Source organism: Conger conger, chromosome 9, assembly GCF_963514075.1.
Source record: "Conger conger chromosome 9, fConCon1.1, whole genome shotgun sequence".
Classification (NCBI taxonomy): Eukaryota; Metazoa; Chordata; class Actinopteri; order Anguilliformes; family Congridae; genus Conger; species Conger conger.
This window is the reverse complement of record NC_083768.1, coordinates 10,404,124-10,430,943: the sequence shown is the minus strand read 5'-3', so window position 1 is coordinate 10,430,943 and position 26,820 is coordinate 10,404,124. Positions and strand designations below refer to the sequence as shown.

The following is a 26,820-nucleotide window of genomic DNA, read 5'->3' as shown; positions in this document are numbered from 1 at the left end:
GGAATTATTTTACATCTTTACTGAACATGGCTGCGGCTATTCAGTCAGTTAATTCACAAATGCAAGGGTTCCATTTTTGCTCATAGTTGTCACAAATATTTTGTGGCTATTTGGTCATAAATTTGAGTATCACATGATCAGATTTAGCCAGACGCAGATTTTTACCAATGGCCTTGCTTTGGATAACCGGGAAATTAGTTTATGCAAGAAAACCTACTGTACTGTGGGTTGGGTCTCATTTGAGTTTCATTCTCATTCTCATTCTCAGGTGCACCATTGCTTAGCGAAGATTTTACTCATGGCCATAATTTGTAACCAAATGCATTTATAGATTCCATAAATGGAAACTACCATTGTACCATATTAATGAACTACAACCAGAACACACTGTGGTTATCCCCGAGTCTTTTGTGGGCACCGGCACCTCAAAGGAGCATCCAGAATCTGGAAACTACAGTTTCACAAGAAGTATAACAGAAGCTGAAGAGCAATGTGTCCAGCACCGCTCCATCGTAGGAATATGCGTTGGTATAGTCCAGATATGGCATGCATTAATACTAAATAATGAATTGTTAATGCTTAGCAAATTTACAAGTACACACTGGCCCATGATGATGAGTGCGCAGAGTTGTTTCGGTTTCCATCCATCCCGCCTAGGACGCTCTATACGCGTTGACGTCACGCCGTTTAATGCCGTCCACGCCCTTTCGCCATATTTCCAGACAGAGCCCAATACACTTTCAAGAAAGGGGAGAGGCGCTCCTAAATTCATGTTTTGTCGGGCACAGACAGTGTTGGGAGGGTCGTTGCCACAGTAGTGGAGGGGATACGAAGCGCTCTGGAGCCGCTATATTAGAAAACGCAACAAAACGTGAAAGAAGGCAAAAACAACTTTTCTGACGTTCGCTACTTTTTGTTATTTTGGTTTCCTTTATTGCCTAGTCTACTCCCTATACGAGGGCTGCAGGTAAGCATATGGAATTTCCCGTTGTATTATCCAGGCTAGGCAATTATTCGTTCATTATTGATCTCTGGCTAGGTATGGTAATTGCTATTTGGCTTAGTTACTGTATTTATGTGTGTGTCAGCTTAGAGACGACAACGGTCAGGGTTTGGGAGCCGAATAAACCTTGCTTTGTTGAGCTAGCTAGCTATCTCGTTCATGATCCATCCCTTCTGGAAAGATATATCCAGACGTGTCTTTTGTTATTTGCAACCACAACTGGATAGGCTCTTAATCCTTATTTTTTTTAAAATATTTTTTTGTCGCTATCGTCAGCTGAATTAGCTAACCTGCCAAGGGCTGAATGCGTAAAATATTTTACCTAGCCTCGTTGCAGTGTTTATTGTAGGAAGACTGCTAACTAACTGTCCATGCATGCTTGCTAGCTATCTTGTCTATCAAGTTGTACCATGGTGGCTAGCTGGCTACGTGCAATGATAAAGGTATTTATCAAGATACACTAGTTGCGGTGAAAGAAGAATGTTAACTATTATGCACAGACCGTCGACGCATAACATCAGCTAGCTTCATTCATAGCTAGTAAGCTAACTGCTTATTTTTGCGTATTATAGGCGAACCCTTGCATTTTTGTTCTAAATAAATGACTAGTTCAAATAAGTTAGCTACTTCAGAAATCACAGTGCTGTGATGTTTGTTTTTTTAGGTTTTTTTGCACACCATAATGTCGATTGTATTACATGGCACTTGGTGAAATATTATTGTACGCAATGGACGAATTATTGATCAATGTTATTTCTAAAACAATGCTTTTTTTTGTTTGGTCTCTTGGTCTTAGCTAACGTTGGATATTAACGTTGGTGAACTAGCATAGCTGATTAAGTTGTTAGCTTATGACCCAGCACGTGCCAGCACACACAGACACATAGGCTACTACAAGGAGAAAAATCCCAGCCGACAAACAGGTGTCTTCTCATCAGTTTCTATCACAGATAGGCTACATTGCAGCGCGCCACGCCGCTAATAAAAAAAAAAAGAAAGAAAAAAGTGTCAATTGATAGTGTGTGAAATGTCGTGAAGCAGTTTGCCGTCTTGGCTTCTTACACTTGGTGGCTGGCCATGTTTATGAAAACGTCCTACACCACACCCTTTTTGAGACCTAACGGCAAGATTCATTCCCAGGTGACTGTTAACGCTCTTGAAGTTGTCTTTCAAAGTGGTTAAATAGCCGAATGGCGCAAGTATGTTTTCCGAAGGACAACTTAGCTTGGTAGTTAAGATTGTACTGAGCGCCGTATGATATCGAAATTGTGTATGTAAAATTATTTTTGCTATATCGCTGCCTTGTGAATAGTCCGTCCAACTGTTGAGGGATTTTAAGAAGACAATAATAATTTCCTAGTTTATTTGTTAGTGACGGAAAATTGTGTAATTCTTCCGTAATGGTTGTTGATATTGTGGAAGTCATCAGATTTAATATGTCGTCTGAGAAATTGGAACTATAATAACACGCTACACGAGGTGCCTCAGTTCTTATGATGACTATGAAATATGTGGGTTGTGACATTAATATGCATGGGTCTTGTGTAGCTCAAAGCCTCAAGAAGCAAAGCTACCAAGTGTTTCAGATAGCCGTTGGGGATTATATTAGATTTCAATGAGATCTTTGATTCCCCCATCCTTTCTGAATAATAGCTTATTCCAAGGCCACTTTGCATTTCTTGAAATGCAGCTGTTTTTCACTGGAAAGTGGCTGTGTTTGATTTTTGTGGCGTATCCCCATTATAAACTAATCCACTATCCCTGGCCTTGGAAATCCTCGATGCAATTGCACTGCATTTCTATGAGCTAAGTAGTGGGGAAGCCTCTTCTTCTTCATGAATATTTCTTTAGCCAAGCTGTTCGCCTCGGTCCAAAAGCATACCTTGTGTCTGGTCTTATCAGTTGAAACACGGTAGTGACAGACAGCTTGGTGACCTGCTGTTATCTCAGTGGACAATGTGTTGGCCAGCTGCAACAGGTGTTGGATAATAGGCATTGGCGTCCAGAGTCCTTGTTCTGGAGGTATGTAATCACAAGATGCAAGGGCCCCAGGGGTGTAACTAACATGGCTGAAGTATAATGACGGTGCAGTGTTACATTGCGTTATGTTAATGGCACTTGGCAGACGCTCTTATCCAGAGTGACGTACAGTTGATTAGACTAAGCAGGAGACAATCCTCTCCTGGAGCAATGCAGGGTTAAGGGCCTTGCTCAAGGGCCCAACGGCTGTGCGGATCTTATTGTGGCTACACCGGGGATCGAACCACCGACCTTGCGGGTCCCAGTCCTGTACCTTAACCACTACGCTACAGGCCGCCCTGTGATGTGAAGTGCACATGTCCTGGGATGAAGCCCTGTCTCCTTGAACACCCACAACTAAGAATGGGAGTGTCCATTGTTGCTCTGCTCTCCAAGAAAACACAAATGAGTCAGTGATGCTTGTTGATAGAGGCTGTTTGTGATGACATCTGCAGTTAGTGTGTGTGTGTGTGTGTGTGTGTGTGTGTGTGTGGATGACAAGGACTATGACCACATGCTAATGTGACGGTACATTTTGAGAACTGTCTTACGGCATTGTTTCACAATGTGGTTGGTGGGAGTTAGCGCCGTTTGAGTCACACCAGGGCACCGCGACCACTGTGCTGAATGAGGTCACCCCACGGTGACCGTGGTGATGAGGGAGGAAGTGTTTGTGTGTGGCTGAGCGACAGGCACAGGGCCTCCTCTGATTGGCTGGAGCTTAGTCTCAGGTGAGTGGGTCAAAGGTGAAGGAAACCCCCGCTCTATTTTTGCCGCCTGAATCGAGCCCGGTGATGTCACTCCATGGGCAGCTGTCTGTAATTAAACCGTGCCTCTCTACCATGAAGCTGTGCATTTCCATCGATACCTCCTAGATAGCTTAGCTTTTAGCTTGATGCTATTTAGCTTGTAGGCTAACTGAGTAATAGGTACACTTTAGTGGTAAGAAAAGGTGTGCATTGCTGGGCTGAATGGCCTGTTCTCACCATTGTATCATGTTATGTTATGTTATGTTTTTGAAGCCAAACTGGGAATGAGCTTTTAGAGCGTTTAACTTTCCCCCGATAGGGGCAACCGTAACAAGAGCCCGTTTCGGCTGTTGCCTCAGGCCCGGACTGTAGTCATGTTGAATTGTATTTGTGAAAATTCTGCTTTGACTCAGTCCGAGGTCATTTGCATTGCCGTCTCGAGGGGGTGGAGGAAGAGGTAGTGTTCGGGAGTCACCTGGAACGTGTGATAAATATACATGCCATGCCGAGTGTGCGGAATACTATAACAGTGTATCGTAACATAGCAACCCCCGCTGCGTCTTAGACAAAGGAATTCGGTGCAGAGTTATACATAGTATTGCCTTGCAGAGCTTATCTCCTGGGAGCCCCAGTACAGCTGGAACTAATGTTTCAAGGTAAAGACCCGAACGCAAACTCTCTGGTGGGAATACTGGTACGCGAAGGCCCCGCAGGCCGTGTCTTTGGCCTGAATAGTTCGGCGACACGACGGCTGAATCCCGTAGGCCTTGCCCGACATTCCACGTGCCAGGTTCATTTTTCATGTATTCAAAGCCGAGCGACCCAGGTGCAGATCCCGCCGAGTTGGCATTCAGTGCACGGTTCTGGTTTATGGTGCTGCACGAGGTGAATCAGGCACTGTGTGACTTCTCACAACACTAAGGACAGCTGGCTACTGGCTTTGGGGGGGGGGGACATATCCCCTGCACTTTAACAGACGGCTGTAACATAAACTTCGCATGAAGCCCCCACCCACACTCATGATACGTCTATGCCTGCACCCCCCCCCCTCCCCCCCCCTCTCTCTCTCTCACACACACACACACACACACACACACACACACACACACACACACACACACACACACACACACACACACACACACTGAACTTAGGCCCCTGGGTAGAGCAGTGCCAAAACTAAGTTGATTATAGGAAAATGATCCTTTCACCAAAATGATAACTGAATAATATCAATGTTATTTCATTGCTTCTCGTTAATTTAGTAAAAAAATAAATTATATATATATATATATATATATATATATATATATATTTATTTATTTATTTCAGTGGGGGGGGGGAAGTTGGGCAATAATAAAATTGCATAATCCAACATCAAAGGCCATTAAGTATGACCATTATCAGAATAAAAACAATAATAAACATGGTTTTGTTATTTTCTCAAAATGAAATGCTGTTTTTGCAATGAGTATTCATTTAAAAGCACTCCGATCTGTTGTTTGAGAGTTTTTCATTTGATTAATCAATACTTCCTTTTAAAGCAATTGCCTTGATGAAGATTAGGAGCGGAAACAGACTTCTAGGCTATTCAAAAGGGAGGCATATAGTCATGAATGTAGTCATGAAAAAAAAATGTTGATGTCCAAATATTATAGGGCAGGGACACAGGTGTTCTTTGTAGGCTATAGAAAGTAGCATATGTAGTTGTATCATACAAAATAACGAGGTAACGTGGTGAAGGCGGTGGTTTGCATTGACCGCCCGAACACTGGCGATTCTAACCAGAGCTGTTGGCTGTGTCCAAAATGACATACTCTGCATACTCTGCATACTCACGCAGCCGTTCTTTGCCCTGTGTGTGGAGTGAGCGGGCTGATGTGGGACCAGCAGGCCCTGCTCCGCTCACGGGCAGCTGCCCGGGTGACGGCGTGCCCCTGAACGGGCTGGCGTGGGGTCTCCAGGAGCGGAAGGAGCTGAGCGGCAGGGAGACGGGAGCAGGACCCGCGCCGCCGCCGGGCACGAGGAGCGCTGCTCGCTCTCGGCTTTGCATCCCGCCGTCGTTCGCCCTCTGAACGGCGACCTTCGAGCGCATTCTCCTTTCGTCATGTCTCTCTTGGCATTTCTCTCCGCTGGGCCGTCTGTGTGTCCCGTTCGCCCGTCCCTCCCCCTCCTGCCTCTGTTCAGTGGGCCGCAGGGCGGTTTGAAGGGCAGCGCCAGCACCCAGGAGGAGATGAAAAGCATCTACAACCTCACAACAGTTGAAGGTTGGGGGGGGGTTTGGGAACTCGCAAGATTTTCGGAAACTCCCAAGTTGGGACAGACAGATTGGGACACGGTGCTTGTCTTGCCTCTCAGTGCCACCACGAGGACCAGGCGCAGGCTGGATCTGAGCGTTGTGATTGGGCCGTGTGATGGTGATGTCATGGATTGGAGTAGCATACGGACCTGTCAGATGGATGGGGCTGGGTGTTGTAAAGATCGGGCGGCGGTCCAGAGGATTTCCCTCTTGGACCGTGTGAAATATTTGCTAAAACTAAACAACCAGACAGCAGATGATTACATTTCCCAGATGGAATTAAAAAAAAATCTCAAATGGAACAATCATCCCCTGAAGAAAAAGGCCTGAGCAAGCAAATCCTCCTGTACTTTTAGTGACACGATCTGCCTCAAGCATAACAATATCCATGTTTTGGAAAATCAAGTTGATTTCCCCCCTACATAGGTGGTTCTCATATACAACCCAGGGCAGCCTATAGCCTCATGGATACTGAAGCTGGGAAGGGTGGTGGTTCAAGCCCCTGCGTAGCTACTATAAGATCAGCTCTTGGAACCTTAACCCCACATTTCCCCCGGAGGGATTGGCCCCTGTGTAGTCTGGTTGACTGTAAGTCGCTTTGGATAAAAACTTCCGCTAAATAACTAATGTAAAGTAATGGCGGCTGAAGTGACTGAAGTGAGTCTCCATTTGCTGAGCTACATGTCTGTATCCATGCTACATGTCCCGCCTATTTCAGTCTGCCGCGGCTCTGTTCTCAGAGCCACTGAAATAGACGCACGGTGCCTGTGCGTGGAACAGATTTGATCTACGGCCCCGCTCAATTCTGGCCGATATTCCGGCCCGTTTAGTCGAAATCGGGGAGAAGCGCGCCAGCGCGGGCCATTTCCAGTCTCGGGGTGCGGCGGCCTGGAAATGTTCAATTACGGACCACCTGCTGCGGTTTTATTTAGCTCCGCCGCGCTCCGTCCTCCGGGGACAGGGGCTAGCGCGCGCGGACGGCTTCCCCCGTGCGTGGTGCACCGGGCGCGGCGGAGGGGCGCGGCGGAGGGGGGAGAACTCCGCTCCCTTTGCAGCGTCTCTCCGGTTTCAGCTTCGTTCCTGGCCCCGGTTTTATTAGCTTTAATAAAAACGGCCGGCCGTTTCTAGATACGCCGACTTATTTAATGTTGCGCAGCTACCAGTAATTGCAGGCCCCTACCGCCTACCCTACTGTAAGTGATTTAGGTCTATTAAATGAGCCGGAAAATGAATGGCCACTGACCGGCTCCTCTCATTGTTACTGTATTGGGTTCTTAGCTCTGAGATAAATGGGCTAATATTTTTGCTGCTTTGTCCATCTCACAATTTCTCAGTAGCCGTCTCACAAGCAGCGCGCCAATATATGCCACTTTGCTCACGTCCTTGTTTTTTAATAGACAATTTTAAAGGCAGCCGTGAAGTCAGTAAGGCACGTCAGTTTTAACCCTTCATGGTGTCAGATGACAGCAGATGTACGATTAGAATGTTCTTGGCTGAACGTTCTAATGCTGAACATTCTAATGCTGATGTGACAGCCGCTGCTGGCAATCGAATGCAATAAGGGTTCTAGAACACCGGCTTCCATTCCAAATCACCTAGCTACTTCTCAGAGGGCTTAAAGGGGTTTGGACCCTGTCAGTCTTCCGTGCCCGTCTGTGTGAGCGAGGTTGTTCTGCAGAAGGTGAACGAGCCTGGGAGCACAGCGGTCGGAAAATGCCAATTTAACGCACTTCCCATTGTAGACGTCAAGTCGTTCGTGTGCGTTCTCGGAGCCCTGCCGACACGCAGCCGTAGTAAAGACATGTTGATTGTGTTCTGTAGCCCCTGACACATTAAATTCCTAATTACAGCTGAAGGCCGGGGTAATCGAGTTCGCACACCATCCAGTCTGAACAGGACCCTTTCAGTGTCGGTCCTTAAGTGCACTATTTGATGAGGCATTTCTTTATTTTAACCGAATGAGCTGTGAAATGGCATTCATTCGACCTGGCGGATGCATGTCTACCCTTCGCTTTGAGTTGTGCTTTAGAGGATCGTTCCCGGTATGGACGGGCACTTGACGTCTCGGAGTCGTTGTTCCGTGCTTTGTGGCGCTAATGCAGTGCTTTATCGTGCTTCACAAGCGCTGAGACCTAACGACAGAGGTTTGATCGATACCTCGGATGTGTCCGTGGCGTTAAAAATAACTTCCAGGACCGACCGAGTTACTGATCCGCTTGTTTCCATCAACAAGCTGAGGCCTTGGTTCTGACCCGGAGGTGTCTCAGCGTTTCAGTCTGCCAGCATTTCTGAACCTGAAAAAATGGAAAGACCACTGTGTGCTAAATACAGTGTTATTTGCATTAACAAGCTGGTGTGCTCACTGAGTGTATAATTGCAGCTGGTTACATGAAATGTCCTGAAAACAGTTGGGAGCCCTGAGTGTACATTGCCATGTTTGAATCACTGTGTTTTTACAGAATCTAAAAGGCAACAAGATTTTCCTTGAGTCAGCATGTCATTTCTGTATGGATTTTCACTTCAGGCTTGCATCTGATTGGTTAAAATGCAAACGTCATGTTACTTAAGCAAGCACCAAAGTGGTCGGTATAAGAACCTTATTGTGTTCAGGATAAAAGTAGTTCAGCTGTATAAACAGGCTTTAATATCACAGTGTTTGATTTCTTTGGGTCTTTATGTGCAGTAATACATCTATTTAAAGATTAAGGTTTTTTATTACTTGTGGTCTTTAAGATATTAATTGCTGTCCAGGGAAGATGACAGATGCCAGTAAAGCCCATCCCCTTCCCAGAAGTGGGTTGAGACTGACGTCAGACTCCGGGCAGGGGATCCCCACCACAGCTGCCGGCAATGTGCTTAATCGCTACGGCCTCACCACTGGAGAATTGTAAACCGGCCGAGGGACATTTGTGTCCGTTTTAAAAAATAAAATAAAAAGGCATAAAAACATGGACATGGTTGTGAAAATTCATGGGCCATGCTGTCCAGCAGTTGTCCGCCACACTGACACAAAGACTTTCTCCAGCTGAACGGAAGACTAGGGAAGATTAGTCGGCCATTTTCTTCTTCATCTACACCACGAAATGACAGTGAAGCGATGGAAGGTTTACTGTAAGATGGCCGATGTGCTGATGGAGGCTGTGCACTTTGCCTGTTTGGCTGCCTAAGCCTTATTTGCAAGTGTAACCAGTCGGTTGACTTGCTTGTTTGTTTTGGGGGCAGTATATGTTATCAGTGCAGGTGGGAGGCCAGTATAGTGGTGTACCATCCCCCCCCTCCCTGACACACACACACACACACACACACACACACACACACACACACACACACACACACACACACACACACACACATACAGTCTTTCACTTGCCTACTCACCAATATGCCTGGTTTATGATTGCTATTAAGTAATACGAAGTATGAAAGCTGTTTTCAGATTTCATCCTGAAAACATACGCTTTTGAAATGTGTTTTTCAAAGCAGAAAAAAAGGACATACAATGACCCACTCCACACTGAAAACAATAATGAGAATCCGTATGCTGCTGGAACTCCCATTTCACTCGGGTGCGTGTTCGCTAACGACCCACGGGGGACCACACCTGGTTAAGCCCGGTCGGAAGACTGTGGAAATTTCCATAGTCACGGGGAGGTCCACGGTGAGCGTGGAGCAGCGCGTTGTTGTTGTTTTTGTTCCCAGACAGACAGACCGGGCCGTAAAGCCTAAACGGCCCTCTCCAGGTCTGTGAGCGGCGGAGTGAGACCGCACCGTCTGCTGCCTCTCCTCCACGCCTCCCAGACGCCCTGACGGGGAGGGGGGGGGGGGGGGGGGGACAGAGGTGCACTCGTCTCTCTGTCGCCACAGTCACGGGGGGCGTAAACCGAAATACGATACGATTATTACAGAAATAATACCCACCAGCGACGTCCCATAGTAACGGCCGCAGTGCAGCTTTATCGTTCCTGAGGAAAGCAAATCTCTTCATGGGAAAGTGTGAGTGGCTGACTACAGCTGTCCGCACCCCCTGAGCGATTGTCCCAGGTCTACCTCAACAGGCAGACCATGCGGAGGCGAAGATGTAGAGCTCCTGGAGGCTGCCAGAGGAGGTGGATACTAACGGACGTAAAGCCTCTTCCGCACAGGGGCTGTAATGTAGAGCGCTAAAGCGGCGCTAACGGCCCTCGCTGTCCCCAGTGTCTCCTACAGACACACCCAGGAAACAGCCGCCCAGGAATTCAAACAGGAAAAGGAAAGGTTGTGACTCCAGTGCTGGGATAAGAACCAGACGCTGCCACCAACGGGGGTTTAATTGCCTGTCAGAGGCCCTGGTCTGACGCTGGGATTTATAGTGGAGGGTGCAGGGCGGGCTTGGCCGACTCAGAGCGGGCTGTAGTCCTGTAAATTACACCGGCTCTGCTCCCGTATCTGCAGACGGAGCCAGAGAATCAGCGGCAAAATGTATTCCGTGAGTCTCGTCGTCTGGCCTGCATTGGACGCCACATGGAGGGGAAAAACCAAACCAGGAAGCGAGGCAGAGTGTGTAGCCTCGGTAGCAGAGCTGATGGAGAGGGGGCGGATGGGAGAGCAGTTGGGATGAAGAGAGTGGAGATTGTTGATGTATAAAGGGAGCAGGATGTCCTGTTTACCTAGTCAATAACCCCCCCCCCCCCCCCCATCTCCCTGACATTTCATAATTTTACCTCATTTCATCATTTTTGTGTAAATGTAAAGAAACATACACTTTTAGGTATTTATTAGACTTATTTTTTTAGACATATTAAATCTTCTGCTGCAGTCTATCCTCTTAGAGGTTTGACTTGTTGTGTGTTCAGAGATGTTCGTCTGCGTACCACTGTTGTAATGTGTGGTTATTTGCGTTACTGCCACCTTTCTGTCAGCTTTGACCAGTCCGGCCATTCTCCTCTGACCTCTCTCATTTCCGCCTGCAACACTGCTGCTCACTGGATGTTTTTTGTTTTTCAAACCATTCTCCGCAAACTCTAGAGACTGTCGCATGTGAAAATCACAGGAGATCAGCAGTTTCTGAGATACTCAAACCACTCTGACACCAACAATCATTCCACGGTCAAAGATAATCGCATGAATAAGTAGGTGTACAGATGTTCCTAATGTGCTCATTGAGTGTACAGCCTTGCCTGGCCGTAGTTGCCCGGATCAGTCTCGCATAAGGTTTTGCTCTGTTTTGGACCCCCAAAAAACAGCCTTAATATCCGTCAGGCGCTAGCTCCACAATGCTAAATTACTGAACCTGCAGTAGTGGGAGGGACTCTCTGTCTAACTGGGCTGAGAACGGACCCAGCTGAGTGCCGGCGTGCTGTATGGCTTTACAGTGGTGTCGCGTGGTCTCACCAGAGGGGATTTACAACCTGTCACAGTCCACCACAGCCGCCCGTGAATCAGCGCACCGTTGCACAATAGCCTTCTGACAAGCCCCGATTTTAAAGGGAGATTATCGAGATCCTTAGTGTCCATAATAGGGTCTTTGGCAGCACAAAGAACCTCTATCTGCGCCTGTTGATAAGTCAGGTTTTAAAGCTGGCCCAGTTTCTGAGCAGCACTAATTATTAATTGGCTGTGGGGACGGGCCTTGGTCAGCGCACCGTATTTCCTGGTGCGTAACAAGGGCCAATCCGCTCCAGGAGTTGGTGCCAACTTACTGCTCTTAATTACGCAGCTCACTCCATATCTTGATCTAGCATTTATGTGAGCTGCAGCACCAACCAGACTACGTGGATCCTAATGATTTTACTGTGCTAAAGTACAGTACAGAGAGAACCAGCGTAGTTTGGAGCTGTCCGAACTGAAACTAAAATAACTGGCTGGAACAAAATCCTGCGTGAAGACGGGCCCTTCAGACCTATTAGTCTGTCTGATGACCGTAAAAACCTTGTGTGCCTAATTATAAATAAATAAAAAATTCCAGGCCTTTGGAAGCCAAGAAATGGGCTTAACCAGGGCCTTTAACCAGCGACAGACCATACATATAAAACCAGTTCAGCGGCTAGCTGATGACTAGCAGAGTGTCAAAGACAAAAGGTCTAAAGCACTCTTCTGTCCAAAAGATATATCAAAAACCTCTATTATGATTATTTCTTGATGAAATGTGTAAAAACATGAGCTTAAACACTGCAGCCCATGCATAGGGGCAGAAATGGCCTTCTTTGGCGAAGGTTTTAAGCTTGATGAGAGGACTGGCCGTTTGTCTGCCGCAAGTATGCTACCTGTACATGAATAGCAGTGCCATAAAACCTGCCGGACTGCCTGACCACCTGCTGCTGATAAGCAAACCGTCATGAGCACAGGGCACCTGCAGTCCTGGGGAGGGACCGTGAATTATCGATGTGGACGCTTCTCCAGTGCATCGGATGCTTCCTGTTTATTCCACAGTTACGGCCCGATACCGTTTACAGTAGTGATGGGCATCGGACAGCCCGATACCGTTTACAGTAGTGATGGGCATCGGACAGCCCAATAACTTTTACAGTAGTAATGAGCATCAGACAGCCCGATACCGTTTACAGTAGTGATGGGCATCGGGCAGCCCGATACCGTTTACAGTAGTGATGGGCATCGGGCAGCCCGATACCGTTTACAGTAGTGATGGGCATCGGACAGCCCAATAACTTTTACAGTAGTAATGAGCATCAGACAGCCCGATACCGTTTACAGTAGTGATGGGCATCGGGCAGCCCGATACCGTTTACAGTAGTGATGGGCATCGGACAGCCCAATAACTGTTACAGTAGTGATGAGCATCAGACAGCCCGATACCGTTTACAGTAGTGATGGGCATCGGACAGCCCGATACCGTTTACAGTAGTGATGGGCATCGGACAGCCCAATAACTGTTACAGTAGTGATGAGCATCAGACAGCCCGATACCGTTTACAGTAGTGATGGGCATCGGGACAGCAGCCGTTTACTTGTCTCGGGTTTTCAGAAGAATAATTCACCAGGACGGATAACCTCCACAATGATGGCTCCTGAATATTAAGTGTTGAATAAGACTGGTGGATGGTAATGGCCTGGCTGCCTTTCAACGATCTCCTCTCCTTTGGCAGGACGCCAGCGTTCCTCTGACCCAGGTTTCTGCGAGTCTACAAAGGAGCCTTTCAGCTGAACCTGTCCACTTCCTCTCTGCGCGTCCTGACTTAAACCGGGGAGGGGAGGGGAGGGGAAGGGAGGGGAAGGGAGGGGTTAGCACCACAAACTGCCGGCTTGCTAAAGTTGTGCAGCGAAAGCAACCGACGTGATACTCTGGTCTTAATTATGATTAGGAAATTTTAAGTCGCGTCAGCATTTGCCCACTGTGCAATTTTGTATTGGTAAGCACTGAAAACCAAGTTACACTTGCATATGTCTTACTCAGGGTCTGGGACAAATTGCATTTGTGATAACTCCGAATGGATCTCATGTGCAGAAAAAGGCAAATGCCTGAAATTTTTGTATGGACGATCACCAAGGTGGTTTAACTTTAAAAATGCCATATAGACAGATTGGGAGCACGTTGATTTTGTTAGCCATTAGACTGAATGTGTTCTCAGCAGCCCATTAGAATGTGACCGTGGATTTACAAGAGCCTGAAAATTGCGAGGGACTCCAGATGGATGTCGTTCAGGGAGCCAAAAATAATATTCTGATCTGAGTTTTTGCAGTTGGGCCTGGGTGATATCCACATAAACAAGCTCTGTGTGAAATTAACCTCATTCACACTCTGGATGTCTTCCTGTTCTTTGTCTGTTAGCTCCTCCCCTTCCTCCCTCTTTCTCTCTCCTACTACATATACAGAATCGTAACCCCCTCCCCCCCCCCTCCTGCAGAACTCTGTGCTCTTGGAACTCTGCACTCTGTGCTCCTGGAACTCTGTGCTCCTGGAACTCTGTGCTCCTAGAACTCTGTGCTCCTGGAACTCTGCGCTCCTAGAACTCTGCGCTCCTGGAACTCTGCGCTCTTGGAACTCTGCGCTCTTGGAACTCTGCGCTCTTGGAACTCTGCGCTCCTGGAACTCTGCGCTCCTGGAACTCTGCGCTCCTGGAACTCTGCGCTCCTGGAACTCTGCGCTCCTGGAACTCTGCACTCCTGGAACTCTGCGCTCTTAGAACTCTGCACCCTGTGCTCCTGGAACTCTGCGCTCCTGGAACTCTGCGCTCCTGGAACTCTGCGCTCCTGGAACTCTGCACTCTGTCCTCCTGGAACTCTGCCCTCCTGGAACTCTGCGCTCCTCTGTGAACGGGAGGCCAGTCTCCACTCAACCCGTGGAGGTTTCTCACGGATATGTGATAAGAACTCACAGCTGTCACTCTTCCCCCACCCAAACTGGTGGTCAATGGGGAGATCATGAGTCTGGCTGCGGACAACTTCACGGAGGGGGAAAAATGAACACTTGTTCAGATGGGTTCGCTAATGATGAAGCACATTACGGATAGATTGAGCCTGGCCGTAGGGATCATGCACTGTTTCACCCATTGGAGTGAGGAGATGGGCTTACACAGGGATTACCTCACCCCGGAGCACCAATCGAGGCCCTGTGAGGTGAAAGGAGGAGGAGGAGGAGGAACAGAGCAGGAGAGCAGGAAAGGGTGAAAGAGGAAGAAAAGGGAGAAGCAGGAGGGATGGAGCGAGAGAGGCGGATAAGTGAAGTTGGCGTGAGTCGCGGCCAATGCCAGCAGCGGCATCCGTTCCCAATCCCCGCTGTGCAGATGTCATGTCAAATCGTGCTCTCCGCCTGGCGGGAAAACGCTCCTTTCAGGGCTCTCTCTCTCTTCCCGCACAAAGCAGTGCGCCGCTCCGTCGAACGTTGTCATTTTGAGAGGCACTCGATGAGAAGTGGCCGGCTTTCCAAATCATCAGTGGCACATAGGTTTTTAGAGCCAAGCTATTGGCTGGGCCACATAACCGTCATCGCACGCGCTGGAGCCCTGAAGAGCCGGCCTTCGGACGAGCGCATCTGTGCGCATCGCTGTGTTCGAGGCTCCCTCTTTGTATTGATCGCCCTGCCTTTTTCAAATGGGCTCCTGCTATGTTCGTCAGCTTTATGTTCACTGACGTGGGTACGCATGTCTCGAATCTGGCAACCACACGCAAAGTGAGAGAGGACATGCACTAAGAGTACCCGCCCCCGTATCTCATCTGTGTAATCAGACCCCCCTCTCCTCTCTTGGTGGGGGCATGACTTCGGGGACAGTGGCAAAGCATTGACACATTCTAGGTGGCTTGCAGGTTTGCAAAAAAAAATAAAAATAAAAGATTTTTATTCACAGTAGATGAGGCATGGAGTCTAAATGGTGGTTTGACGGAATCGGGGAGGAGGGGAATCCTTGATGTCGATAGAGCAAATTCGCAAGGTGGCAAGGGCCTTGGGAACACAACCCCACGTGTCAATAGAAACCATTGCATTACATTAGGGGAAAAGCCAAAAACTATTTGTCTTTCCAGTCCCGGGAGGAGAAGCTCAATACTATAAGTGGTGGAATCTTCGGATGAGAAACGACGTTGGCGGAATTTAAGTACATAATAATAATAATAATAATAACAATAATATGCTTTATTTAAACTCAATAGCATCATAGGTCAAGACACAGAAGACATGAAAACGATTGGCCCCCTTTCGTGACGGTCGAGATGCAGAAAGTGTGATATCTGGAGCCTCTGTGATAACGGACCTGGAATCCAGCTCTGGGGGCTGACCCCCACGTGTGGTCTGGTTTGGGCTCAGCCCCTCGGACGGGGCCCTATGCTCACGGCGCCCGTGTGGAGGGAGGTGCCAGGGGGAGGCGCGTGCGGATCGCATTCAGGCTCAACCCCTCCAATGGGGCGATACACTCACGGTGCCCGTGTGGAGGGAGGTGCCAGGGGGAGGCGCGTGCGGATCGCATTCAGGCTCAACCCCTCCGATGGGGCGATACACTTACGGTGCCCGTGTGGAGGGAGGTGCCAGGGGGAGGTGCCAAGGGGGAGAGGCGTGCGGATCATGTTTGAGCTCAACCCCTCAGATGGGGCGATACGCTTACGGTGCCCGTGTGGAGGGAGGTGCCAGGGGGAGGTGCGTGCGGATCGCATTTGGGCTCAACCCCTCCGATGGGGCGATACACTCACGGCGCCCGTGTGGAGGGAGGTGCCAGGGGGAGGTGCGTGCGGATCACGTTCGAGCTCAACCCCTCCGATGGGGCGATACACTCACGGTGCCCGTGTGGAGGGAGGTGCCAGGGGGAGGTGCCAGGGGTAGGCATGCGGGGATCGAGTTTGAGCTCAACCCCTGGGATGGGGCGATACACTCACGGTGCCCGTGTGGAGGGAGGTGCCAGGGGGAGGCGCGTGTGGATCACGTTCGAGCTCAACCCCTCCGATGGGGCGATACACTCACGGTGCCCGTGTGGAGGGAGGTGCCAGGGGTAGGGATGCGGGGATCGAGTTCGAGCTCAACCACTGGGATGGGGCGATACACTCACGGTGCCCGTGTGGAGGGAGGTGCCAGGGGGAGGCGCGTGCGGATCACGTTCGAGCTCAACCCCTCCGATGGGGCGATACGCTTACGGTGCCTGTGTGGAGGGAGGTGCCAGGGGGAGGCGCGTGTGGATCGCATTCGGGCTCAACCCCTCCGATGGGGCGATACACTCACGGTGCCCGTGTGGAGGGAGGTGCCAGGGGTAGGGATGCGGGGATCGAGTTCGAGCTCAACCCCTGGGATGGGGCGATACACTCACGGTGCCCGTGTGGGGGGAGGTGCCAGGGGGAGGCGCGTGCGGATGGCGTTCGGGCGTCCCGGCCTGCACCGTCTCACCCCGCGCCTCCGTCCCCCGACAGTCTGGCGGGACACAAGCGACCTTTCATGGTCCGCTGAGCTCAGTTAGCGCCTCACGCCAGAGAGCTCCGTAATCACTCTCACTCGCCTTATCAGAAGGTGCTGGAAGGGTTTTTGCTGTGACGGGACTATTAACCCCTTTTTCAAGGGGTCGGTGTCAAGTTCACGTTCATTTGGCCATTTTTATGAAATGAAAGGAACGGGAAAAATTATGAACAGAGAAAGTAAGCCTGATTACGCGGTGAACGATGATCCGATATTATGGGAAAAGACCAAATAAACCAGATGTGCAATCTGACACTGTGAACACTCCAGGGCCTGCCACGCTTTTCAGCCAAATCGCTCATCTTCAGGCACCGTTATGTTTTGTCAGATGTGTCTCTGGAACCCAAAAGACAGGGGTGTGGTCTGAGAATGAGTCACAGACGACTACCCAAAGGGAATTAATGATGTAGCTGTCCTTGGCCCCTCTGTCGGTCCGATGCAGAAAACCGCACGTTGATTTTTCCCCTTCTCTTCACTGCCGGATCTCGAAAGTGGTTTCTACTGAGCTTTTCACCGTCGGTGGCTGGTTTGGTCCCGGAGCCAGAATCCGCAGCTGCTTGTACACAGGCCAGCTGGGCGACTTTGAGAGATCGATGCACTCTTCACTTCCATAAATCATTTCATCCTGCCTGGTTTTACTGACTTAAAGAAAAAAAAAAAAAAGAAGCTAATTTCACTCTCAGCTTGAGAGAGAGAGGGAGAGAAAACGGAACAGGAAAACTACACATGCAGTTTTGCTCCTTCCCACTGCAAGGTTATTTCACCTACAGATTCAAATGGTTTCACAGCGGTACAAAACATTTCTTTTTCTTTAATGTGTGACATCGGCAAGGCATTTGTTTTCTTTTTTATCTTTAAATAACAATATATTTATTTGTTCTAACTGGCAGAAATGGCACAGAAAGAAGCTGTGGACACTGCAGTAACGCATTATAACACTAGAGGGCGAAAGCCAGCAGAGGCATTGCAGTCAATAGGGATGCTTTCTGGCTTTCATGAATGAAGTCACCACTTTTGCTTTCCTCCCAAAGCTTCATTTCCGAGCAGGGATTCGGTCAGTCCTCTTACTGCGCTGTGTTCCATCAGATTTCCGTTTTGTCATTGTACGGAGAAGCGGCCATTTCCATTACTGCACTGATTCATTGCATATGCTACAAACGTCATCCTTAGTCACGGTCCTGATAGCATCATCTCAGTTTGGAGGACAGTGATGCAGCAAAATGGCTGAACCGAAGGACCTACTGCTGCCCGGGTTCATGGGGGTTTCTGCTGGGCTGCCTAACCCTGTTCCTGGAGATCTACTGTCCCTTTACAGTGGGTTCTCATGTGCCCAACCCTAATAAAGCACACCTCATTCTACTCATAAGCAGCTCAAAGAGATCTCTAGCTGTTGAATGCGGTGTGCTTTGTTAGGGTTGAAGTGAAAACCAGTGAAGGTTGTAGATCTGCAGGAACAGGGTTGGGCAGCCCCTGCTGTCACTGTTCCCTGCTGGCGTCCGCTCCTTGCTGTCTGTTTGGCTGTGGCAGGAAGTGGGATTAAGAGACCTTTTTGTTACCACTGACCACCATCTAATCCCAAATTTCACATTGGCACATTTTCACATGATTTTACATTGTGTAAATTACAACAACTCTACAAGTTTGTGGTCTCAGGTGGCATTGTGTATGCGTGTCTGGATCTTCCCGTGCCTAATAAACAGGGAGAGCTTTTGTCTCTGTACTTCCTGCTATTCTCTGAACACCCCTAGACCATTTGTCATGCGGCGCAGAATGCTCTTAGCGACCCCTTGTGTTGAATGTTGGATATTACATGGGTGGCATTGCTGAGCAAAATTCCAAGAAGTTTGTCCCACAGCTGGTGTGAAAGTGCATTCCATATCTCAGACCAGAGGGGGGAAATGTCAGTTGTTTTTTTTTTGTTTTTTTATGCTCAAGCATAAATTAAAGTTAAGTTAAATTAAATGTGACTGAAATATTAAAATATTTTTCTACTTGACACAAGTTCTTTGTGAGCTACATGTGTTCCTGGATAGGCTAGAAGTAAATCTCTCAGCATATGTTTTATCTAACAAATTTGAGTGTCTGCATCTACGATTCATTTGTTCTAAGCCCTGCAGCACTACGAATGTAGGCTACATGCCGTTTTTCATAATTGGAGCATAGCCTGTGGTAAAAATTTATAAAATAAGTGGAGACCGGCTTGTAATTTCATCTTTGTAACAGAGAGTCTGGAAAATCCAGACAAGGAAGCAATTAAAGCCACAGTCTAACCCAATTGACCAGTTTTGTTTTGTTTTGTTTTGTTGTTCACAGAGCTTCCCAATTCTGACGCCGGTGGGGCACTGCACACTTCTTCCTCCGTCTGTTTCTCTCTCTCCCTCTGGGTCTATTCTGTCTCTGTGTCTCTCCCTCTCTCTCTCTCTCTGTCTCTCTCCCCCTCTCTCTCCCCCCTCCCTCCCTCCTGCTCGTGTTGCCATGGCAGCCAGTAAGCCCAAGGGGCAGAACTCTCTGGCCCTGCACAAGGTGATCATGGTGGGCAGCGGTGGCGTGGGGAAGTCTGCCCTCACGCTGCAGTTCATGTACGACGAGGTGAGAACTGTCACTGAGTGTGTGTTTGTGAGGGTGTGTTTGTGAGGGCGTGTGTGCGTGTGTGTGTGTGCGTGTGTGTGTGTGTGTGTGTGTGTGTATGTGTGTGAGAGTAAGGGTGTGTGTGTGTGTGTGAGTGTGTGTGTGTGTGTGTGTGTGTGTGTGTGTGTGTGTGTGTGAGAGTAAGGGTGTGTGTGAGAGAGGGTGTGTGTCTGTGTGTGTGCATGCTAGTATGTGTGTGTGTGCACGTGTGTGTGTATTTGTGTCCATGCCCGAGTGTGTGTGCGTGTGTGTGTGAGCAGGTATGTGTATCCGTGCCTGTGTGTGTGTGTGTGCGTGCGTGCGTGTGCGTGTGTGTGCGTGTGTGTGCGTGTGTGTGCGTGTGTGTGCGTGTGTGTGCGTGTGTGTGCGTGTGTGTGCGTGTGTGTGTGTGTATGTCTGTGCGTGTGTTGTGTGTGTGTTTAAGCTTGTGTTTCTGTATGTCTGTGAGCATGACAGTCAACATTTTTCGACTTGTGTGCAACTGCCGCACAAGGTGAAGGACGTCATGTACTGTAGCCCTCAAAAATATCCAAACGGGACACAACACAACGGCAAGAGTAGGGACACAAAGTGCTGGGCTTGTTGTTTATTCTTACAGAAGCAGCCTCCACAGCTTGCCGAATTTGTCAAATCGATGTATGTTTACAGCGTGACACTGAGACTTTGCTCCTCTCCAGGCCTTGTGCAGGGGTTTACTCACTTGGCTCACTGAAGCCAACTGAGGGCATAAGGTAATTTAAGCTCCCCTCGCAAAGACCTTGATTGATCTTGTCTGGTGCAACTGAGCCAACCAAAAGGAGCAGAAGTATTTCACAGGTTCCACTACACTAGAAAAAGCTAAGCAAAGTGTAGAAAAGTATTACTTTGACTGGCTACCCAGTCTTGGTCCTGGCTCAGTAAATGTACTGCCCCATTGTGTAATTGTCCATGATTTAAATGTAAGAATACTTATACCCCCGTCTGACTTGAGCCTGCAACTGCAAGAGCTCACCTGACACAAGTCAACATGGAGGATCGAATTATGGTAATTCCCTCCAAGGTCATTACATTACATTCATGGCATTTGGCAGACACTCTTATCCAGAGTGACGCACAGTTGATTCGACTAGGTAGGAGACAATCCTCCCCTAGAGCAATGCAGGGTTAAGGGCCTTTCTCAAGGGCCCAACGGCTGTGCGGCTCTTATTGTGGATACCACTACGCTACAGGTCCTTTTGTATTTAAAACGACGGAGTTAAAGGAACTCCCCGGTCAGAAGGATCGCTGGTGTTGCCGCGGCGATCGTGTCCTCAGTGCCGCCCGCTCTCCCGCAGTTCGTGGAGGACTACGAGCCCACCAAGGCGGACAGCTACAGGAAGAAGGTGGTGCTGGACGGGGAGGAGGTGCAGATCGACATCCTGGACACGGCCGGGCAGGAGGACTACGCCGCCATCCGGGACAACTACTTCCGCTCCGGGGAGGGCTTCCTGTGCGTCTTCTCCATCACGGAGCTCGAGTCCTTCGCCGCCACCGCGGACTTCAGGTACGGAGAGGGAGAGGGAGAGGGAAGGGGCAGCCTGTACAGAAAGGGGGGAGGGGGGGGGAGAGAGAGAAAGCCAGGAAGAGAATGTCTCAGAGTCAGAAGGACCCGGTTAAACCAGGGTTGTCAAAATAACATGGGGAGTTGAGAGGTTTGTGGGGTTCGTGAATGACCCCAGTTTGAACGTTCGGTATGTTGATGCTGGGGCTAAATTCCAACAAAGCCGCGATTTTGCGATTCCAGCGAAAGGCTCAATGGATCCTCATTCATTCGGTGACTCCTGCTTTAGTCGGCCACTAAAGTGTATGAGAATACACAGAGGGGGCGGAAGGAATTTGCCAGGGTGAACTGGGGGTAGAGGAGCTTGTGGAGCGGTGAAGAGGCGAGTTTGGCCAGTGCTGAAGGAGGTGTGATGGACCCTCCCTCCTCTGCAGGGAGCAGATTCTCCGGGTGAAGGAGGACGAGAGCGTTCCCTTCCTGCTGGTGGGGAACAAGTCGGACCTGGAGGACCGCCGGCAGGTGAACACCGAGGAGGCCAAGGGTCGAGCCGAACAGTGGGGCGTCAGCTACGTGGAGACCTCCGCCAAGACCCGCGCCAACGTGGACAAGGTGAGCCAGCCTGGGGGGGGATCATCAAATCACGCACCTCCAGGTCAGAGAACGGCTGCTTTCCCCACCCCCACCTTTTACCTGGCAGTCCGGTGTGAAGACAGTCAGGTGTGGGGAGACATTGGCTCAGGCGGTAAGGGCAGTCGTCTGGCAGTCGGAGGGTTGCCAGTTCGATCCCGCCCTGGGTGTGTCGAAGTGTCCCTGAGCCCAAACCCCCAATTCCTCCTGACGAGCTGGTTGGTGCCTCGCATGGCAGCCAGTTGCCATTGGTGTGTCTGAATGCGTGAATGAGGAGCATCAATTGTACAGCGCTTTGGAGAAAAGGCGCTTTATAAATGTGCAACCATTCACAGTCTGGAATATCGGTAGCATTAATTGCTCAACTAATTACCTGGGAGAAAAGAAAACCAGGGCCAGATTTGGATTTGAGGTGCAAGATTTGATAATTGCTGCTCTGAATAAAATCACTTAAGGCCCCTACCGTATGCACCCGACGTGTATAGTGGCTCTGCACTGCTCGGTTTAAGCCTTGCACGTGTCGTTTGCTCGGCGTCTGACCTGCAGTTTACAGGGGTCAGACCGCGGTTGGCCTCATTCCGCCAGGGGTAAACCGGGGTTATGCCGGCCCAAGTAACCGAGGTCACTGCCAGATTAACCCCTTTTTTAAGAGCAGGTGTTGTGAAATGTATTTAGCAAAATTCAGAGTCGGTGTTCTGGAAATCTGTCGCTTTCAGGGGCCCCTCTGTGGAGTTGTGTGCTTTATGGTCCTCCCCCGTATCTCAGTAGGTTTACCCGGTTTCCTCCCATAGTCATGCAGGTTGGGTTAGTTGGAGGCATTTCTCACGCCGTTAAAGGATATGCTCGCTCAGTGTAAATAAAGGTTAATAAACAAAGAATAAAGGCACCTTGAGCAAGGCACCTAAACCCAATTGCTCCTGACGAGCGGGTTGGTGCCTTGCAAGGCAGGCAATTGCCGTTGGTGTGTGTGGTGGGTGAATGAGAATCATCAACTGTACAGCACTTTGGATAAAGGCGCTATATAAATGCAGACATTTACCATTTACATTTATATGATATAAAAAACAAGGATATCTTTCTTGTCCTCCGCAGGTGTTCTTTGACCTAATGAGAGAGATCCGTGCCAGGAAGATGGAGGACAGCAAGGAGAAGAACGGGAAAAAGAAGAGGAAAAGCCTGGCCAAGAGGATCCGGGAGAGATGCTGCATTTTATAATTACCTCCCCATGGGTCATTACCTCCTCATCCACACACACACACACCCCTGCCCCTGCGTTCTAACAGTCATTCTGATTTTACCCCCCCACCCAAGACTGAGATACTGATGTTTACCCTTCTACTACACGGGGGGCCGGTGGCCGTGTCTAGAACATGTACACAGCGCTTTAGAAGAGAAACAAAAAAATACACAACTCAAAGGACCAATACAACATTTAGGAGCAGCAAGCATGAATTCACAGGCTATTACAAGGAGGCAAAAATAATGAAGGAGAAAAAAATAATAATTTTATGCTCGATAAATAATGTAACCTGTATATTTGTGTGGTGTAACAAAAGCACAGTGAGTTTTTTTTGTTTTTTTTCCCCTCATGGGTTTCCCACATTATTGAGACTGGATATTTGTTGTTCTATGCAGGCTGACAGATGTTTTTTTTTGTTTTGTTTTTTTTCTCTGATTAACTGGAGTCTCATTGGTTGGTGCTGGTCCCAGTTCATTTCTTTAAAACTCAAACAAACCTCAGAGTTGCACAGAAGACCAAGGCTCGACTGCAAGGAGGCTTGGGAAATGGAGTTTCGAGTAACTGACATCTCCATGCCTTGAATGTGACCAAGCAGACACAAGCCTCGCTGTTACTCCTGACAGAGGAATGGTGTGTGTGTGTGTCTGTGTCTGTGTGTATGTGTGTGTGTGTGTGCATGTCTGTCCGTCTCTGTGTGCGTGCGTGTGTGAGTCTGTCTGTCTCTGTGTGCGTCTGTCTGTCTGTGTGTATGTGTGGTGTCTGTCTCTGTGTGCGTGTCTGTCTGTCTGTCTCTGTGTGTGTGTGTGTCTCTGTCTGTGTGTGTGTGTGTGTCCGTGTGTGCGTGCGATGTTCGGTGTGCAACACAGTGCTTGCTTTTTGATTCATGTAATTCTAAAACCTGTACCTGGTGGAACGGAGATTATGGACATGTAATCTCCGTTGCTATCCTAAATGTTAAACCACAAAGATTACAACAAGTGAAATATTTAATCATGCCTTAATTTAGAAATTGTTGAACGTGACCACCCTGGATTCTGAGTGACTGTTTTTAAAGTGATTTTGTTTTTCAATAGTTTCTGAAATTCAAAAAACTGTGTGCGTGTGTGTGAGAACCTTCAGCATGTACCATTGTGTCTGGACCAGCCAGCCCATCCACGCCTCGTTCTGTATCCTACTTCCGTATGCATGGATCTCAAAATCCAGTGCACAAATTGGTGAGAATTGAGAGTAGTTATTTCAAATAGTATATTGGATAATGTATAATGCATTATATATACAAATGACACATATTCAAATGTCGCTGCTAGCTTTGAGTCAGAATTGAGCCTGTTGAATATGGACTTTTCTGTTTTGTGAGCACAGCCCTTCTGTCGGTGTGGATTCGCGCACACACACTAGTGGCTGTCCTGAAAGGTCCATAATTGAAAGCTTTTTCAGTGGCAGCGAACATTGTTACGACACTGCTGCTGTGAGTGCTCTCCCATTTCCTGCAGTTTAAACTGTAATAATGGCAATGTCATGCTCGACCTCCAACACCCATGAGGATATCTGGCTTTGTGGACGTGTTCTGTTTGCAGCTTTAAATAACAACTGAAAGAGAAGGGCTCTACTTTTAGCAAGGCATACAAAAGGGTTTTTCAATCATAAGATTATTCAGCCGTACTTTTTCCTTTCGATTTTTTATTTTTATTTTTTGTGGTTACGGACTTGCTATAATTTGATGAAAGTGAATTTTTAAAGGAAAGTCCTCATGGTGAAGTAAATTGGTTGTCAATGAAGTCACAATGGAATGATTACGATTTTAGCATTGTCAGGTTTTTACTTTGTCATGTTTTGCAAGTGCTGTTTCAAAAGACAAATGTATATTGAATTATTCTGGTCAGTAGTTTTCTTTTTATTTCCAATAGCTTGTGAGGATACTGCCATCATAGTCGATAACGGTCCAGTGCAGGGCTGCTTGCGTTTGTGAACTTTCATGATCCGAGAACTCAACAGCTCTGGTCCTCAGCCAGGAAACTCATTGTAAATGTCCAGTTGAACTTGCTTTTCTTCCGTTCCTGTCTTTTATGGGACGGGAAATGCTGGAACTGTGCTCCAGATGTATGGTTTATGTCAGAAGATTTCATACTCCTCAGCTTGGGAGAGAGGGGAAAGATTTATCTAATCGTTTCCAGTCACACCCCTTTAATTGGACATGTGATTTCCCGGTAGTCCCCTGACCTTTTGGGCCTGCAGTGTGAGTCACGTGGGACAGATTATGCATCCGTGTCCATCAACCCAAGCATGGTTTGACAAAGAGCTTATGCTCGCATCCAGGGCCATCCCTAACCCTTTGGGGTCCTCAAACATTTTATTTGGGGCCCCTCCCTCTTTTCTTTCCAAGGCTAGCATCCCAATGGACATGAGCATTGTGGGGGGGGGACCACAACATGCACATGTTGCTACTATTGCAGTCCTCTCTTGGACTATTGCCTCCCCCCACCACCACTAACTCCTGTATAGAGGTAAAGGGTTTCCTGCCACAAGGCATGTTTGCAACCAAAATGGAACCCGTTTCACCAGTGTAATACAGGACTTGGTTGTGTGTGTACAGGGGTTGCTATGTTATCCTGAAGTTGCCAATATGAGTACTAGTGAGGCTTCCCTGTAATATTTTACTGTGAATTGTGTTGCTCAACACTAACTGTAGCACTGCGCTTGCTTGCTCTCCTGCACAAACTGGTTGCTGGTACTGGGCTGCATCCAAACATACTTCCAAAAAACCGCAACCATCTGTAATCACGTAAAACTGACTTCCATTATGAAAATACCTTTTTTTTTTTTTTTTTTTTCCTGACAAGGTGCTGCACCATTTACCCTCATTTTAAACAACGGTTCCTCATTAAAAGATGGTGAAACGGCAAAGCCTCACACCTTTTTATGATTCATGGAGGAAAATGGACTAATCTTGAAGCTGGTCGGTTTCAAGGAAAGAGAGACTGCTATCGCCGTCGTGCAACAAAGAACCTGTCTGTCTGCATGAGCGGCTTTGACTCTGTGGTGCGTTACCGAAAGGACTTCTTGAACTCCATGGACATCGGTTATGTTCTGCGTTCTACACTTCTGGTGTGCAGTGAACCTTCATAATGACTAGCCATTAAGCGTTTGTGTGTCATGCTGAATCTCCAGTTTTTCTTTTTGTCTTTTTGTCTTTTTTTTTTTTTCCTGTGAATGTGCATTTTTTGTTCAACGTCTAAAAAAAAATTTCAACCTGTCCCGACCTTTCAGCAGTTCCCCCCTCAGTGTTCTTAAAGTGCTTTAATGTATCACCATGATTTTTTTTTTTTTTTTTTTTTTTTTAAACAACTAAAAAAAAAAAACATGTCCAGTGTAACTGGGGATCTTTACTAAACCCACTGATGTTGTGCTTTTCTGTCTGCGAGGCGGGTACCAGGGTGCAGTGGTGTCGTGTGCTGTTGCCATCGCCTCCTCACAGCTGATGCCCCTTCTGCCCACACCTGTTAACTGCTGTACTTTGAGCCATTTGAGAAGGAAGACAAAGAAATTCAGAAAAAATAATAATAAAGAAATAAACTTACTGTTTTGTAAGACCTGCTCTCTCTCTAGCCTGTTTCTAGCCCATTTCGTGTCTTAATGAAACCTTCTTCTTTTTTTGTGGCAATAAGAATAACCTGCCATGTAGCACAAATGAAAGTTCCAGAATATTTGCCGTTTTCCTGGAGGGTTCTCCTTTCCTTGCGCTCATGGGAAAAATCTCACAGAACATAACCATGGGGCAAAATTTTAGAGGTTTAGCTGGATTACCACACAATCCCTAGTTATCCTCTGGGCCAAAATATGCAATGTACTCAGTTAAGATAGGTCCTTTT

At 48.1% G+C, this 26,820-nt stretch overlaps 1 protein-coding gene across 1 annotated transcript; it reads left to right on the top strand.

Moving 5' to 3' along the window:
• The first annotated feature begins 743 nt into the window (after nt 1-743).
• On the top strand, nt 744-26,539 carry LOC133137429 (ras-related protein Ral-A). The gene is made up of 5 exons (XM_061255711.1): nt 744-967; nt 19,251-19,526; nt 20,879-21,087; nt 21,519-21,693; nt 22,804-26,539. Exons 2-5 carry the CDS (start codon nt 19,413-19,415, stop codon nt 22,924-22,926), a joined length of 621 nt encoding a protein of 206 aa, XP_061111695.1. The 5' UTR covers nt 744-967; nt 19,251-19,412; the 3' UTR covers nt 22,927-26,539.
• The last annotated feature ends 281 nt before the right edge of the window (nt 26,540-26,820 follow it).